General features: G+C 35.6%; 1 protein-coding gene across 4 annotated transcripts in view; it reads left to right on the top strand.

Annotated features, from left to right (window-relative positions):
• si:ch211-79k12.2 overlaps positions 1-13,856 on the top strand; it is a 32,949-nt gene extending 19,093 nt beyond the window's left edge. For 2 of the 4 annotated variants that reach the window (XM_073925220.1, XM_005158148.6), the window contains 2 exons: positions 7,007-7,241; positions 11,105-13,856. In XM_073925220.1, coding sequence (XP_073781321.1) covers positions 7,031-7,241; positions 11,105-12,516 — 1,623 coding nt within the window. In that variant the 5' untranslated portion in view covers positions 7,007-7,030 and the 3' untranslated portion in view covers positions 12,517-13,856. Of the gene's footprint in view, positions 1-4,396; positions 4,622-7,006; positions 7,242-11,104 lie in introns of those variants that run through there. The other 2 variants (NM_001326592.1, NM_001326591.1) reach the window with 2 other exon arrangements.
• The last annotated feature ends 1,394 nt before the right edge of the window (positions 13,857-15,250 follow it).

The raw sequence follows: 15,250 nt of genomic DNA, 5'->3' as shown, positions 1-15,250 counted from the left end.
AAAACTTGGCAATATCCATTTCAGTATGTTAAGTGGAAATATGCAAGGTGGTATAAAAGTGTGGTATGGCCAGTTTATGTAAAAGACGTTTTTAGAACTCTCTTTTAATTTAAAGACATTTGTTGTTTTTAAATGTATTAAAAATAAAAATAGTTTGACAACAAGCAGAATATGTTTATGGGCCAGTGACATCACCACATTGAAATGGTCTATCTATTTTCCAACAATAAAACAACAACAACATAGTTTTATCAAAATAAACACTCAATAAAATACCAGAAAAAAAGAATAATTCATATGTAGAAAGAAAATCTTAATAGGCATTTTTAGAACATTTGATTACTCATTCATGTATATATTTTCAGTCCAGTAACCTGCAGTATAAGCACAGGCTAAAATAATTCATTTTTACACAAATATACCTTGTATCTGTACTTTTTTAAACCCCAGTTTCTGTTACTTTAAGATCTGCATGTTTCTTCCTCTTTCTCCACCCACTCACTTTCATCCTCTCTGCAGTAGAAAGGTTCCCTTTAAATGTCGAAGTAGCTCAGTCACGGTTATTTGGTGTGTAATGAGAAAAGGAGTGTTATTTACTTTACTCCATATTAAGTGTATTTTGAAGTAGCTCTTTAAAATCTGGAGAGATGTGTCTGTTTGGCAAGGCTCTGTGCTTTTGATCTACAAGAGCAAGCTTGAAAACCCTCCAAGCCAGAGTGTAAACAACATCATGTCAGCTTGAGAATGACAGGTTATATTTGTTGGTGGACGTAAGTTCCGCTTTTCCTAATAAGGAACAGGATTTTAAGAAGGCTATTAGACTAAGGCAGGTCATGGATGCAGCGAACAATTGTGTCTGGGTGGAGAAATTGCCCCATCTAGTGAACAAATATATTACTTACACGCATGACATTTCATTCCATCTACAAAAAAAAAACATCTGTATGTTTAAAGTGTGTATGTGTGTGTGTGTGTGTGTGTGTGTGTGTGTGTGTGTGTGTGTGTGTGTGTGTGTGTGTGTGTGTGTGTGTGTGTGTGTGTGTGTATATATATATATATATATATATATATATATATATATATATATATATATATATATATATATAAATATATATAGTTATAACTATATATATATATATATATACATATATATATATATATATATATATATATATATATATATATATATATAAATATATATAGTTATAACTATACATATATATATATATATATATATATATATATATATATATATATATATATATATACATATATACATATATATACATATATATACATATATATATATATATATACATATATATACATATATGTATATATATATATATATATATATATATATATATATATATGTATATGTATATATATATATATATATATATATATATATATATATATATATATATATATAGAGAGAGAGAGAGAGAGAGAGAGAGAGAGAGAGAGAGAGAGAGAGAGAGAGAGAGAGAGAGAGAGAGAGAGAGAGTTATATGTCAGAATAGATAATAGTTTTAATTTCTAATTGTATTTCTTTTAAATTTAAAAGCTAATTTATATTTATATTCTGTTTAAACCATTGGATTGCATGATACCAGTTTAATTAAGAGATTTACCCAGATTTTCAATCACAACAATTGAAAACCTTTTTGTTATGCTGACTAACTTTCAATTTCTGAGGGAAAATGCTTCAATTGACAATTTTTTAATTTGATATTTCTAAGAAATTATATCAGACCATTGTAGATCAAAACTAAAATGAATGCTTTATTCAAACAAATACCAAGTAAATTCAGTAAATCTGGAGAATTTTAAAGTGGTCCTTTATATTTTTCCATGTAGTTATTTAAATTCAATAGTATTGGATTGTGTGTTTTTACCAACAGCAATTGTGTGAATTTAAAGTGATAACTCAAAGTTTTTAAACTCTTGATTTTAATATGCTTACAACATTTAACTTTAATAATCCTTCTTCTTTAAAAAAAAAATCAATTTCTAAACCAAAAGATCTTGGTGGTCTCTCCTTACCCAATCTCTAGCTTTATTATTGGGCTGCTCAACTCAAAATCATAAGCTGGGTTGTGAATAGGCAAGACGCTTTGTGAATTGATTTTGAATCTTTATTTTGTCATCTAAGAATTTTAGATTCCCTGTGTTTTATTGATAATTTAATAAAATCTCTTACTGAAGATATGATTGTCTATAATACAATACTTATTTGTAATGATGTGAGGAAACATTTAAATATGCCCCAACTTAGACTCAGAATATCCGTGACTAAGACCTCAAACCTCTGTGTACAACTCTTAACCAGAAATGTATATTACTAAAATTGTCTACTTCTCAAATTCCAACAATTTCCGTGTGGATTTCTTTCCTCCTTTAGAAAAGGTACTTATGACCTCAATCACAAACATGACAAATTCGGGAGACTTTAGGATACTCTCCAATTCTTTCTACACAAACTCAGATTTTTATTTTTCTCTTTTGTTTTGTTAAACAGATACATTTATGCAATTTATTTAATTGGCAGCGGTTTTTTTTTTTTGTCTGATTGTCTTTGTTTTTTGTACTATTTAAAAATCCTTAATAAAACAAAATCAATTTCTTTCTGTCACTGTCAGAGTGACACCATCACGATCACTTCCCTACCACTCTTCATCTTTGACACATATTAGTCATAGACAGTATATTAAAGGAAATGGAACCAATTAGCAGGTTGCATTATTTCACCATTAATGACTAAGTAACTCCTTTAATTATACCATTATTCAGGCTGTTACAATTGTTGAGCTATATTTACTGGCAGAAATAGGCAAATATGACAGGCAATCAGAGATGTGTCGAAGTTTTTGTCTGCCACCTTTTATGTGACAGACAAAATGACATGATGTTTTCCATGTTGTCAAGCAGGCTACAGGCTAGTTAAGGGTCAATAGATGTCATTTTTCCTTTAACATTTTAAAGCATTTGACAGGTACTTTAACACCAAGGTTCTTTATCTGTAACAGTGTTTGGAGAGACACACAATAAAACATATTTTAAAACAGACGAATCATCAACACCTATACACATATGCTGACAAAGGTATCCTATAGGAATCCACATCAAATTGTTCACAAAAGTGATTTTATATATTAAAAATAATATCATATGTCTACTTTGTTTCAAATAGCTATTATATTAAAGAAAATACAATTTTAATGAAGTCAAATAATGTTCATAGTCATTTAGAGCAGGGGTTCCCAAACTTTTTAGCCCGCAACCCCCAAAGTAACAATGCTAGTGACTTAGGAAACACTTTATTTTGATTGTCCACTTAAGTATTAGTAGACTGTCAGCTTAATATCTGTTAATACTGCTCCTTCAACAGACATTTAACTGACTATAAGAAACTTTGCAAGTACGTGTCAACTTACTTAAATATATAAATTAGCACACAAAGGCGCACACACACCAATACCCCTAAGTCTGTTCATTATTTAATTTTGAAGAATGTCACTCTGAGACCATCCTTCATGTTCAGTTGTGGCCTGTATTTATTTTTGATGTATGTGAGTGCCGTAAAGGTGTCAAAAAGTTTAACCTGGTGCCATAAAAATCAATGTGTTGTGTCTTTATTACAAAGCAATCACCCCTAAAAGGCTGATGGCTTTTTATTTGCATGTTGTTTTATAATGTAACTGTTAAATACTACTTTTTTCTTCTGTATGTTATGGATAAGATATGGTCATTCTAATATTTTAATAAAATGAATTAGATTTTTTTTGAAAATCACCAAGCAACTCCCTGTGGGTCCCTATACTCCCACTTTAGGAACCACTGATTTAGAGTATGTTTATGTAAAAGACAACAGCCTTAAAATATCTAACAGACTAAAATAAATTAATGTTTACACAATGAAATGTATTATATTTTATTTTGTTAAAACCTTCTGCTGAATTAAATTAAAATTAATTTGTATTTTGAGGAACTTGTCAAATTATGACCTTTTTTGGTAGGCCTACGCGTTACAGCAAATGACATATTGGTTTCTTTTGTACAACAACAACAAAGTAATAAACATAGCCTATACTATTTATAATTAAATGATTTAAAAAGGCACATTAACTATAATATTAGTTATTAAACTGTTTTTTTTCACAAAGGTCAGTGTTGTATTTGCATGTTTGTGTTTTTCTAGCCAGTTCGAGAAGTTCTGCGATTTTATAAATAATTTAGAATAATTCCACACTTAACTCTGTCTCTGAGAGACTGTTTGTTCTGATATTTTACTAGGCTATATATAGTCGACAAATATGGTTGCTAAGCTATATGGCAGTAAGGTATAGAAATGGCTAAAAATAAGAAGCTCTGAATGCAGTCACATGGTTCATATCCCGGAAATACACTGCTGTGGCTGGGGGAAGATGGCGTTATGAGCGGCTCCAGACAGAGTAACAAAAAGTAGGGCAATAGACTCAAGAATTAACTATTAACCAGCGTTTAAGCTTCACAAAAGGACAACAAAGCCCAGCCTTACATAAGTCATAAATGTATATCAATATAGCCGCTCGCTGAATTATGTGAGGGCTCGCCACAGATGGACAAAGACAGACTCGCAGTGAGTATATGCCAAAATAAACACGAGAAAGTAGCCTTAAAAGGGGCGTGTAGCGCGTTTCACGGTTTGGAGAAACACTGATGAGGAGGGGAAAATGCAGACGGAAGCTTATATTGGCGTGCATCATGTGTTCGATAGCAGAGCGATGCGGATCGATGACAGTGTTTTGATATTTAGTATGTATCGCTTGATGCACGCTGAACGCTTGCATCGTATACTATTACGCGTATCTGAAGGTGTCATATTCCGCTTTATTTTATGACCCAATTTTCCAGTGCTTTGTTGGCTATTTGTTTGCTCTTTTTTTGAATCCAGTCAGCGCACCATGAATGTGCATATGCAACAATGTGATACTGATGTATTACATATTATATTGCTATTTTTTAGTCTGTTGTTTTGTATTAAACACCGTTGCGAAAACCCCATATAGCCTAGATCAGGGATGCCCAAACTCGGTTCTGCAGAGTTTAGCTCCAACTTGCCTCATCATCACACCTGCCAGGATGTTTCTAGCAAGCCCAGTAAGACCTTGATTACTGGGCTTAGGTTTGTCCGTTTGGGGCTAGAGGTAAACAATGCAGGACTTACCTGGACATACAAAGGGTTTGGGTACCCCTTGACTAAATTAGATATTTGATAGATGGGAAAATGGGAAAATTACATAACACAATTTTATGTTTGGATTTTACCCAAATAAAATGTCATGCTGTATATGCAATGTTCAAAATTTATCAGCTATAATGTTATATACTGTATACGTTATTTGCTCTGTAACCTCAGCATAACTGACACACACATACACACACACACACACACACACACGCACACACACACACACACACACATATATATATATATATATATATATATATATATATATATATATATATATATATATATATATATATATATATATATATTTTTTTTTTTTTTTAGAAAAGTAGTTGGTAAAAAATTTAAAATAAATAGATTGAGTCTGTGAGACCAAATGGAAATCCTCATGTATTGCTGATTCAGGTACTCAAAATGTAGTTACTACAAAAACGTGAGTTTGTCTGTAAAAGCTGGAAATCTTTCCTTTGTACTATTTCCAATTAAATAAAATTTATTTAAAAAAATGCATTATACTATTTTGGATTTGGGGTTGTATTATATCATATTACAATTTTTACAGTTATATTAGTTTGTACAATTTGTCACCAAGGACCACAAAACCATGTATGAGTGTCAGTATAGTGATATTGGCTGAGATATTACTATTAAAAAAAATCTTTAACCTAAGGGTTTAAAAAAAAAAATACTGAGAAAATTGCCTTTGAATTTGTATAAATGAAGTGCTTAGCAATGCACTATACTTATAAAAATAGTTTTGATATACTGTATGTAAAGTAGGAAATTTACAAAAATGTCTTCATGTAACATGATCTTTCAGTAATATTCTAATGATTTTTTCCCATTCGATAATAAAAATGGATAATTTTGGCCAATACATTGTCTTTTTGGAAATTGTCAAAACATATCCCTGTGGTTTTGTGGTCCAGGGTCACATTTATATGGTGGCCGAGAAAGCTTAATGTTCTTCGATTTTAGAAAACACATGCAATTGCTAAAAACGGCAGCAAATTAAGATCTTCATCCACTGTACAACACACATGCTGCAGATCCTTACAATGCATACACATTAAAAAATGTGCTGTATTTTCACACAGCGCAAACAATTTACGAAAACGCACTGCATTTTTTTTTTTTTACAATACTTTCAAATCGCACAAAACACAACGAAAACGTTTCAAGAGGACCCTAAAACGTGACAGACCCGGCTATTTAGGTTATAGTTATTTAGGCTAATAAAAAACAAAAGACAATGGAATCAGGATGTTAAAATAAACAAACAAAAGATCACCTTTCAAAGATCACCCACAACTTTACTGAGCACTATTTACGGCACAGTGGCTTCCGTCATGTTTTTGGGTCCCCTTGAAAAATTTCTATTGTGTTCAAATGTTTTTGCAAATGTTGTGAGAAAATGCAGCCTGTTTTATTAACTTGTTTGTGTTGTGAGAAAATGCAGTGCGCTTTATTAATTTGTTTGCATTGTGCAAAAATACAGTGCGTTTGAATAATTTGTTTGCGTTGTGAGAAAATGCTGTGTATTTTTAATGTGTGTGCGTTGTGAGGATTTGCAACATGTATGCTGTCAAATGAAGATCTTTTCTTAATTTGCTGGCGTATTTTGTAATTGCACATGTTTTCTTAAATTGAAGCACATTTAGCCCTTTCGGCCACCATACATTTAATAAAATTGCACTATAAAAGAAATAGTATGTACTGTTATTCTATCTACAACTAATAATAATTAATGATTTATTACTTTACTTAATGCAGGCTGGTCCATGCTCATGGCTGGATATGCATCATTTTATTGGTGACCTTATGGCAGCCAGTGCTACAGTCACTGGTCATCCAATGGCAGAGCGACGTACTGAGGAGACACTAAGTTCTTGGCCCAAAGTCCCTCATCCTCCTCAGTCCATCCCATCGAGACAGAACCCTGTGAAAAATGCTGTTCGGTTTGGTGTGCAGTCTGAGGAAAGGGAGCCCAGACATAATGAAAGCCATGGTGGGTATATATTACAATAGACTACAATTATAGTGCTATAATTACACTTTAACTTTGTGGCATATTATTGGGAAACATGCTGAATTGATTGATTTCAGATACTTTGTTGAGACATTTACATATGTCATTAACTGGCTTAAGCAGCCTGTTACCAAATGCTAAGACCATTACATATTTCAACAGGACAGATACAGCTGATCAAAACTGCATTTATGTTTTTAATATACATTATAAATACATTATTCTTGCTATAAAAGTTGCTTTCAGAGGCATTCTCACGCAGATCTGGAGCAGCATAAATCTGATACGTTCATTTGTCCTAACTATCTATTAAAAAGAGATTAAAACATTATGGGAGTCAGCTGGCTGTTATTATGAAATAAACCCAGACAGGGTGAATAGGACTGTTTGATATGAAACAAAGGTTTCCTAAAAGTGGATGAGCAGATATTTTACCCTGGAAAAAGCCATTATTCAGAAACAGTTTACATTTGAGGTTTGAAAAGGTGATTTTACAATGTTTAAAATATGGATATGATACTAAGAGCTTGGATTTTTCTGTATATCCAATTGGAATTTGATTATAGCTGGAAAAGGGTGCCCAAACTTTTTCGTATGAAGGGCCAAAACAAAATATAATTGAGAGCCACGGGCCGAAGATGAACTACACCAAACTATTTTACATTAACGTTAGCATGGGTAATTCGCTAATTTATTTCATAATATTAAAAAATAATCACCTCTTTAAATCGTATATACTAATACATTATAACTTTTTCAATTATAGCTTATTGCAATAAAACCTAAACAGTCACATTTATAACACAGTGGAGTTCTAAATACACTGGTCAAGCAGAATCTGACCTTGTCTTGATTTGCTCACCAAAGTCTCTGCATTGACCTCTATTCATCAGGTGAAGGTATGTACATTTTAAACTAAATTACAGCATTTAAATGTAAACATTTAATTTCAGTTTAAGTCGCTTAAAATTAAAACACACAAATGAAAGTTTACATTTAAAATTTTAAATGAAAATCTCAAAAACATTGCCACCATTCTCCCTCTCCTTTCAGATAGTGGGCCTAATCAAAGATTTCCATGGGCCAACTTTGGCCCACGGGCCCTAGCTGGGGCATCTCTGATTTAGAAAGTAGTGTATGAACAACAAAAATAACATAGATGAAACCAGATTTTTTTTTAATTGATTTCAGAAATTCAGTCTACATTCATACGTGTTTTGAATTTCCATTCAAATGGTATTTTGCATTTCTGTCTGACCACACTGACTGGATTTATTGCCTGTAAACCTTCTCATGCAAAGTTAAACGTAGACTTGTCTGACATTGTTTTAAAAAACACACTCATTACAAAAACAAGGTTGTTTTGCAAAGTGTGGGTGAAGCAGAAATAAACAATATTTTGTTCGTCAGTTTGGTCTGCACTCCTCTTCCTGTACTGAGACCATTAAAGATAGCAGCAAGCCACAGAAACAATGCAGATACATTGTAAAGCGAATAATGATCATCACAAGATAAACAAATAATATCTGAAGAGTTACTCTGTGTGTACAGCTGCATTTTGCCCAACACTGAACATTCTTCAACTCCCATGCGGCTGGGATTAAAAAGTCCTATTGAAAAATAATTGCTAAAATATATTTTGATAAAAACTATTGGTGGTCAAATGACCTAAAGCTGGTTTTCCACTGTGCAGTGCGGTTTGGCATGATCATTTCAGTTCAGTTTTTCTGAGTTTGGTTTGCATTTCCACTGCAGTTTAGTACCACTTAAATGGGTGGGATTATTGCTATCATTGCACTGCTTTTACTTCTATGACTTTATGAAAAATTGTATAATTCTGGGTCATCCCATTTGTGTGTCTGAATTCGCTTCTCGGCTGTATGCTATGCTACACCGATGCTGCCATTTCACGTGTCTTCCTTGTGAAGGTTAAAATCATGCAAACCAGCAGTTCAGCAATGACTGCTCCTGGCTATATTTAAATATATTGGTTCGTGTCATAAATCCAACGATGCTAGTACTGACAATTCTCACAAACCAGTCAGTGATCAGCAGTGTGTACATGATACATTTTGGTAATGGTATAGGCTGATTTATACTTCTGCGTCAAGTGCACGCGTATGGTCTGATGTAGCCTTTGCGGAGTCACATAGCCCTCACTGTGGCTGATGCTGACTCCGATGTGCACCTCTCAAAAAATGTAACTACATGTTGCAAGTCACAACGACACATAGTGCAAGCTCTGTGATTGGTCGGATTGGTAGCTGTGCCGAGAGTGGGCGATGCTGAGAGCCGTGAGCCTGATGGAGCGAGTGTTTACAAGTATCGAATCTCGTGAAGGAGCTCCAGATGTTTTGTGTTTACCTTATGATTACAGTTGTTGCATGTTCGCCGGTTCCTGCCTCTGAATGAGGGAGTTTTATCTAGTTCAAGTTTATTTATAAAGCACATTTAAAAGCACTCACAAGACTGACCAAAGTGCTGCACATAAGACAAGGTAAAAAATATAAAAAGACAGAATATAAAAGCACAAAAATAAGGCAAGAGAAACGTCTGTAAAAAAATGTGTGGTAGAACGAACTATTAAAATAATCTTAAAAAGCCAAGCTAAAAAGGTACGTTTTAAGAAGTGATTTAAAAATGGATAATGATGGAGCCATTCTAATCTCAAGGGGCAAAGTGTTCCACAACCGAGGACCTGCCACTGAGAAAGCTCTGTCCCCTCTATGTTTCAGCCTAGACTGTGGAACTGAAAAAGATTCTGCTCAATTGACCTAAGAGATCTCACAGAAGTGTAAAGATGAAGCAGCTCTGAGAGATAGGATGGGGCTAGATTATGGAGGGATTTATAAACCAGTAAAACCACTTTAAAATCAATTCTGAATTGCACAGGCAGCCAATGAAGGCCTCATAGAGGGGTAATGTGTTCATATTTTCTGCTTTTACAAATAAATAAATAAATTTAAATCATAATCTACTTGTACATTAAGGTAGCGTTCAGACAAAAACAAAACACTCGCAAAAGAAACTTGATACAGAGGAACATAGCATAACCTACTCCCAGCTTGCGCATCGGATGTGTTATTGCAGAGCAACGCAATCAGAACACAGAAGTATAAATGCATGACTATGCACAAGGCATGCACCTACACTCTCAGAAATAAAGGTATGCAAGCTGTCACTGGGGTGGTTCATTTTCAAAAGATATAAATTTGTACCTAAATGGTCTATATGAATACCCCAAAGGTACATATTAGTACCTAAAAAGTACAAGTGACACCTCGCAAACCTTGTGTTTCTGAGAGTGTATGGTAACTACAATCGCTCAACGCAAAAGTATAAACCAGCCTTAAACCTCACCAGATCTCGTTCTAAAAAAAAAAACAGTTATTATGTATAGAATACCGGGGAAAAGCTGCACCAAACCAAACTGTATACCAGGGGTCACCAATCTCGGTCCTGGAGGGCCGGTGTCCCTGCAGGGTTTAGCTCCAACTTGCTTCAACACACCTGCCTGGGTTATTCGAGAATACCAACTAAGAGCTTGATTAGCTTGTTCAGGTGTGTTTGATTAGGGCTGGAGCTAAATCTGCAGGACACTGGCCCTCCAGGAACAAGTTTGGTGACCACTGCTGTATACCATAACATGCAGTAGAAAAGTGCCTTTAGATAGGATATTTCTGAAATGTAGGCCGTGAAGGACATGTTCTTCTGGATAATGTCCACTTGTCACTTCCCAGTCAAATCATAAATTAGTTTAATTTTAAAGTAAATTTTTTCACTTCTTTTTTACTACTACTCTGATTCATTGACTCCTTTTGTGCATTCTCCCTCTTTTGCAGCTCACCGACGCACCTGCACATGTCCAGGCTGCCCTCTTTCCTCAACTCCCTCTAGTTCCTCATTTCAGACCCTGAAACCCAAAGCCAGCTCGGCCTCACAGATCCAACCACCTTCATCCACACAGTCCACCCCACTGCAGCAGGCCAAAGAGCCCAGCACTGCCCCGGTCAGCTTGGGCTTGTGTCTAGGTTTGGGTCTCTCTCTGGATGAAGAAAACACCGGTTCAAGCAGCACATCTCGTCCCCCCCAGCAAGAGGACAAAGGCACCAGCACTCATAGCCCAATCCCCCAGTCAAATCCAGAGTCCCCAGGTGTTTCACCTGCTCAAGCATTTCCATGTGTATGCTGCCATCGTGGGTTTCAAACTTGTAGCCAACTTTTATCTCAACAAAAGGACCCAGAGTCACAAATTGCCCACCACTACTACCATCACCACCATCATCACTGTCCGCTCAGCAGCTGCACGTCATGTACACACCCTTCATTCCCTTGCCTGTCCTGCCAGCGCACCTTCCCCACATGTGCCCAACTCCTGCGCCATGAGCAGGGTCATGCGCAGCAGGATGGCCTGCAGCAGCTCTCATGCATGCACTGCAATGCCTCCTTTCCACGTCCGTCACAGCTGCTGCAACATCAGCGCACTCAGCACGCAACTAAAGCGGGTGGCTTTCTGTGTGCTGAATGCGGCCGTGCGTTCAATTCACACAGCAATCTGCGCATCCACCTCAACGTGCACACTGGTGCCCGGCCATACATCTGTACCAACTGCGGAAAGAGCTTCAGCCAATCTGGCGCCCTTAAGATTCATCGCAGAATTCACACCGGAGAGAGGCCGTACACCTGCTCATACTGCGGGAGGGGATTCCCTCACCTGGCTGGGGTGAGAGCTCATCAGCGCATTCACACTGGTGAGAAACCGTACATCTGCGGTCAATGTGGAAAGTGCTTCACTCAATCTGGAGCTCTGAAGATCCACACTCGCATACACACCGGGGAGAGACCTTTCGTGTGTGGTCTCTGTGGGAAGAGCTTTTCCAACCGCTCCGGCATCCGCTTTCATCATCGCACGGTTCATGGCATCGTAATGGAGCCCAACTCTGTGGGCAGGCCTAGCCTGGCTGCTTCTGCTTCATCCCAAGTTTCAGACATCCAAAGAGTTCAAGTCTCCGCTGTCAACCAGATTCATTTTCGGCAAATAGAAGAAAGGAATTTGCCAAGTAAAGAGTTGGTTCAGCCCAGTAAAGAGCAGTTAAGTGGGAATGCGGACAAATTGGCCCTTCCGTATGCCTGTGAGGATTGTGGTCAGCGCTTTCCAGATGCTCCTTCTAGAAACAGACACCAGACGCTGCAACACTACTCTCTGGAGGAGCAAGAGAAAGAAGACACTGGCTCTAGTAAAACTAACGATTAAACAAAACAGCTGACATTTTTTGTTTATTCAAAATAGAGGAATTAACGAAGAAGTAATGTATTATTTTGTTATCTTTTAAGTCAGATTTTGAGCTTATGCGAAGCTGAACCAAGTCCAACAAGGGATTTCTATCCCTTCTCCACTTTTTATCACAAAAGGAATTATCTTTCCATGTTCACTTCACTGTACTTCCAATCTTAACAGTCATTACCGATCACCATTTATTTATAGTAGAGATTTAAGCTAAGCTTAAAAACTACAATCTCTGGACTTATAGTGTCCCTGACACTGAAATTTAACGACTCCTAAAAGATGAATCCTTGTCTGGCCATCTGAAATATCGGTACGAAGATATAGCTTGGGACCATGAATTTCCTGTGGGATCACAGAAGTATATCGATGCCATTTGCCGTTATCTTTTGGAGTCTAATAGACTGCCTGAACCCATAAACTGTGACGTATGACGTCAGACTTGATAAACAAGTTTTTTGTTTTGGTCATATCATATTCACTTGGCTGTGATTTGTGCCTCTAAAATCAAATTGTGATGGCCTGTAATTGTGGAACTGCACCTTAAACTTTAGTAGCTTTGCTAATCAGTATAAATGTATTTGATCTTATGTTACAAAACTAGCTCTAATTTTTCCACATCAGACAGAAAGGTGACCAGAAAGGTCACTGCAAAGCATTTAAATCACTGAAACCGTTCCACCAGCATGATTAAATGTGCAGAGGAATCCATATGGGAATTGGATTGTAACGGAATGTTTTAAATGCTACACATGCTAATTTACAACCTTTTGGTCTGATAGTGGAAAGTGCTTTGTTTTTAATTTTAGCACATCATATTTATGTAAATGGAAGTTTTTAGCTTTTAGCTTTAAATATTTATTTTAATGTTCAAATGAACCTCTAAGGTTGCTTTGATGATGAAAACATGAGGGAGAAGTTAGGCAGAAAACAGTTCTCTATTGTGCATTGGCTGAAATAATGTAATAGTGCCTTTCTTAATGGGAATCTTGCAAAGCACATGCAATCAAAGGCAAATATTTCTATTCTGGTCTTAAATTCAACAATTCGGTATGGGCATCAGCTGCTAGAATTGTTGAGTAAATGTGGTTTTAAATTAAATTTATGTTCGTACCATATTTAAAGGCATATTGACATCATTAAGACATGTACCTGCCAGGTGTATATATGCCCTCTGCAGTGTCTGAAAATACTTAAGACTCCATGAAGTGAGCGGGCTGCCATTTTCACAACTGGCCAAAGGTTTGTAGTTAAAGATATCTGTAAGTACCTCTGTATTATTACTCATAATTAAAATTTGGTAAACTGTTGAGGTGAAAATAGTGTTTATTATTTTGTGTGTCTAATTTGTTTCATAGCATAATGTTTTTTTGTATGTGAATGCTCTTTATTTGATATTGATTGTGGTTGGCCAATTACAAAAGGAAGTGATTGCAGCTTCAAAACCCAGAACACCAGATTATTTTTATTTTAGTCCCAATTAAAATATATTTTGTTCCCTCTTTCAACAAAAATAAACGGTTATGTATCTTTATTTGTGTCCGCAGTGACATCGGTCTGGTTTAGGCTTACTTGTACATTTTGATTTTTAGGCCAGAATCTTTACACTAGGGTTAAATATTTTCAAACGAAACATAAAGCTTTGTCTACGATATGCACACAACATACATAAACAAAATAAAGTGTCCTGTTGAAGCTATCTTTGCTGAGTCACACAGTCACCTGTTATTTTCAGGAACTATAAGGTCAATGAACTCTAGGGGATTTCCGTTGTATTCTACCTACATTTTTTTATTATTATTGAACTGCCTACTATCATTGTGAAAGTTATTATCATTCTTAACCACAAAAGCAGACCCAGGTCACTGTTTCTTGTCTCTCCAGTTCAGCAGCACTGACCTGACCAGCAGCAAAACCATAATCGCTCCATATCTTTTTCCATCTTGAGTTGCAACAACAAACATGCCCACCATGTGCACGTGCGGTCAAGAGATGGATAGACCTTAAAAACATTCGAAGCAAGTTATTTTTGCCTAATGTCACGGTTTTCATTGTTCATTGGAAATCCCACACCCACCCAGGCCATCCTCTGATAAATGAAGGCAGACAAAGAGTATGTCAATCATTCCCTATTGTAATTATTCTGTAATTGCAAAAATGGTGCCTGCCATTATTTATTTTCTAGTGTTACAAGCAGAACTGTCTCAATTTTTATGCAAAAAAAACCCCACCTTTACATTTAGCAGAAGCATTTAATAAAAGCAACTTGTGATTAGATTGTTCAACATCTAAATAGATGTTTACATGTATGTATTTATTCATTTACAAAGGCCTATTTATTGAACCTATATTGACTTTGATCCAAAATTGTACAACAATCTCAACAATTTCATATCAGATTAACGAAAGTATCAGCACCAATTTAACTTCCAATGAACCATTTCATTCCCCAAAATGCTCTTTATAGTGGGAGAAGGTTTTTAGATGATTAAAGTCTATGAAAAACATTATAAGGTAGTAGGCCTAGTTTAAGAACTTAACTATATCTTTGGGTAAAGGTTCTTCTATGCATCACTGTAAAACCCTTTTTGGTTCTTTCTGGGACGACTATTTTCAAGAGTTTAGGTAAGAGATTCAATTAAACTATTAATTTACGGTTCAAATTTATTTGGTCTCAGCAATATAGGCCCAGTTATCATAATAC

The sequence above is a fragment of the Danio rerio genome, chromosome 16 (assembly GCF_049306965.1).
Source record: "Danio rerio strain Tuebingen ecotype United States chromosome 16, GRCz12tu, whole genome shotgun sequence".
In the NCBI taxonomy this organism is placed as follows: Eukaryota; Metazoa; Chordata; class Actinopteri; order Cypriniformes; family Danionidae; genus Danio; species Danio rerio.
The sequence above is the reverse complement of the archived record's forward strand: the minus strand, read 5'-3'. Positions and strand labels throughout refer to the sequence as shown.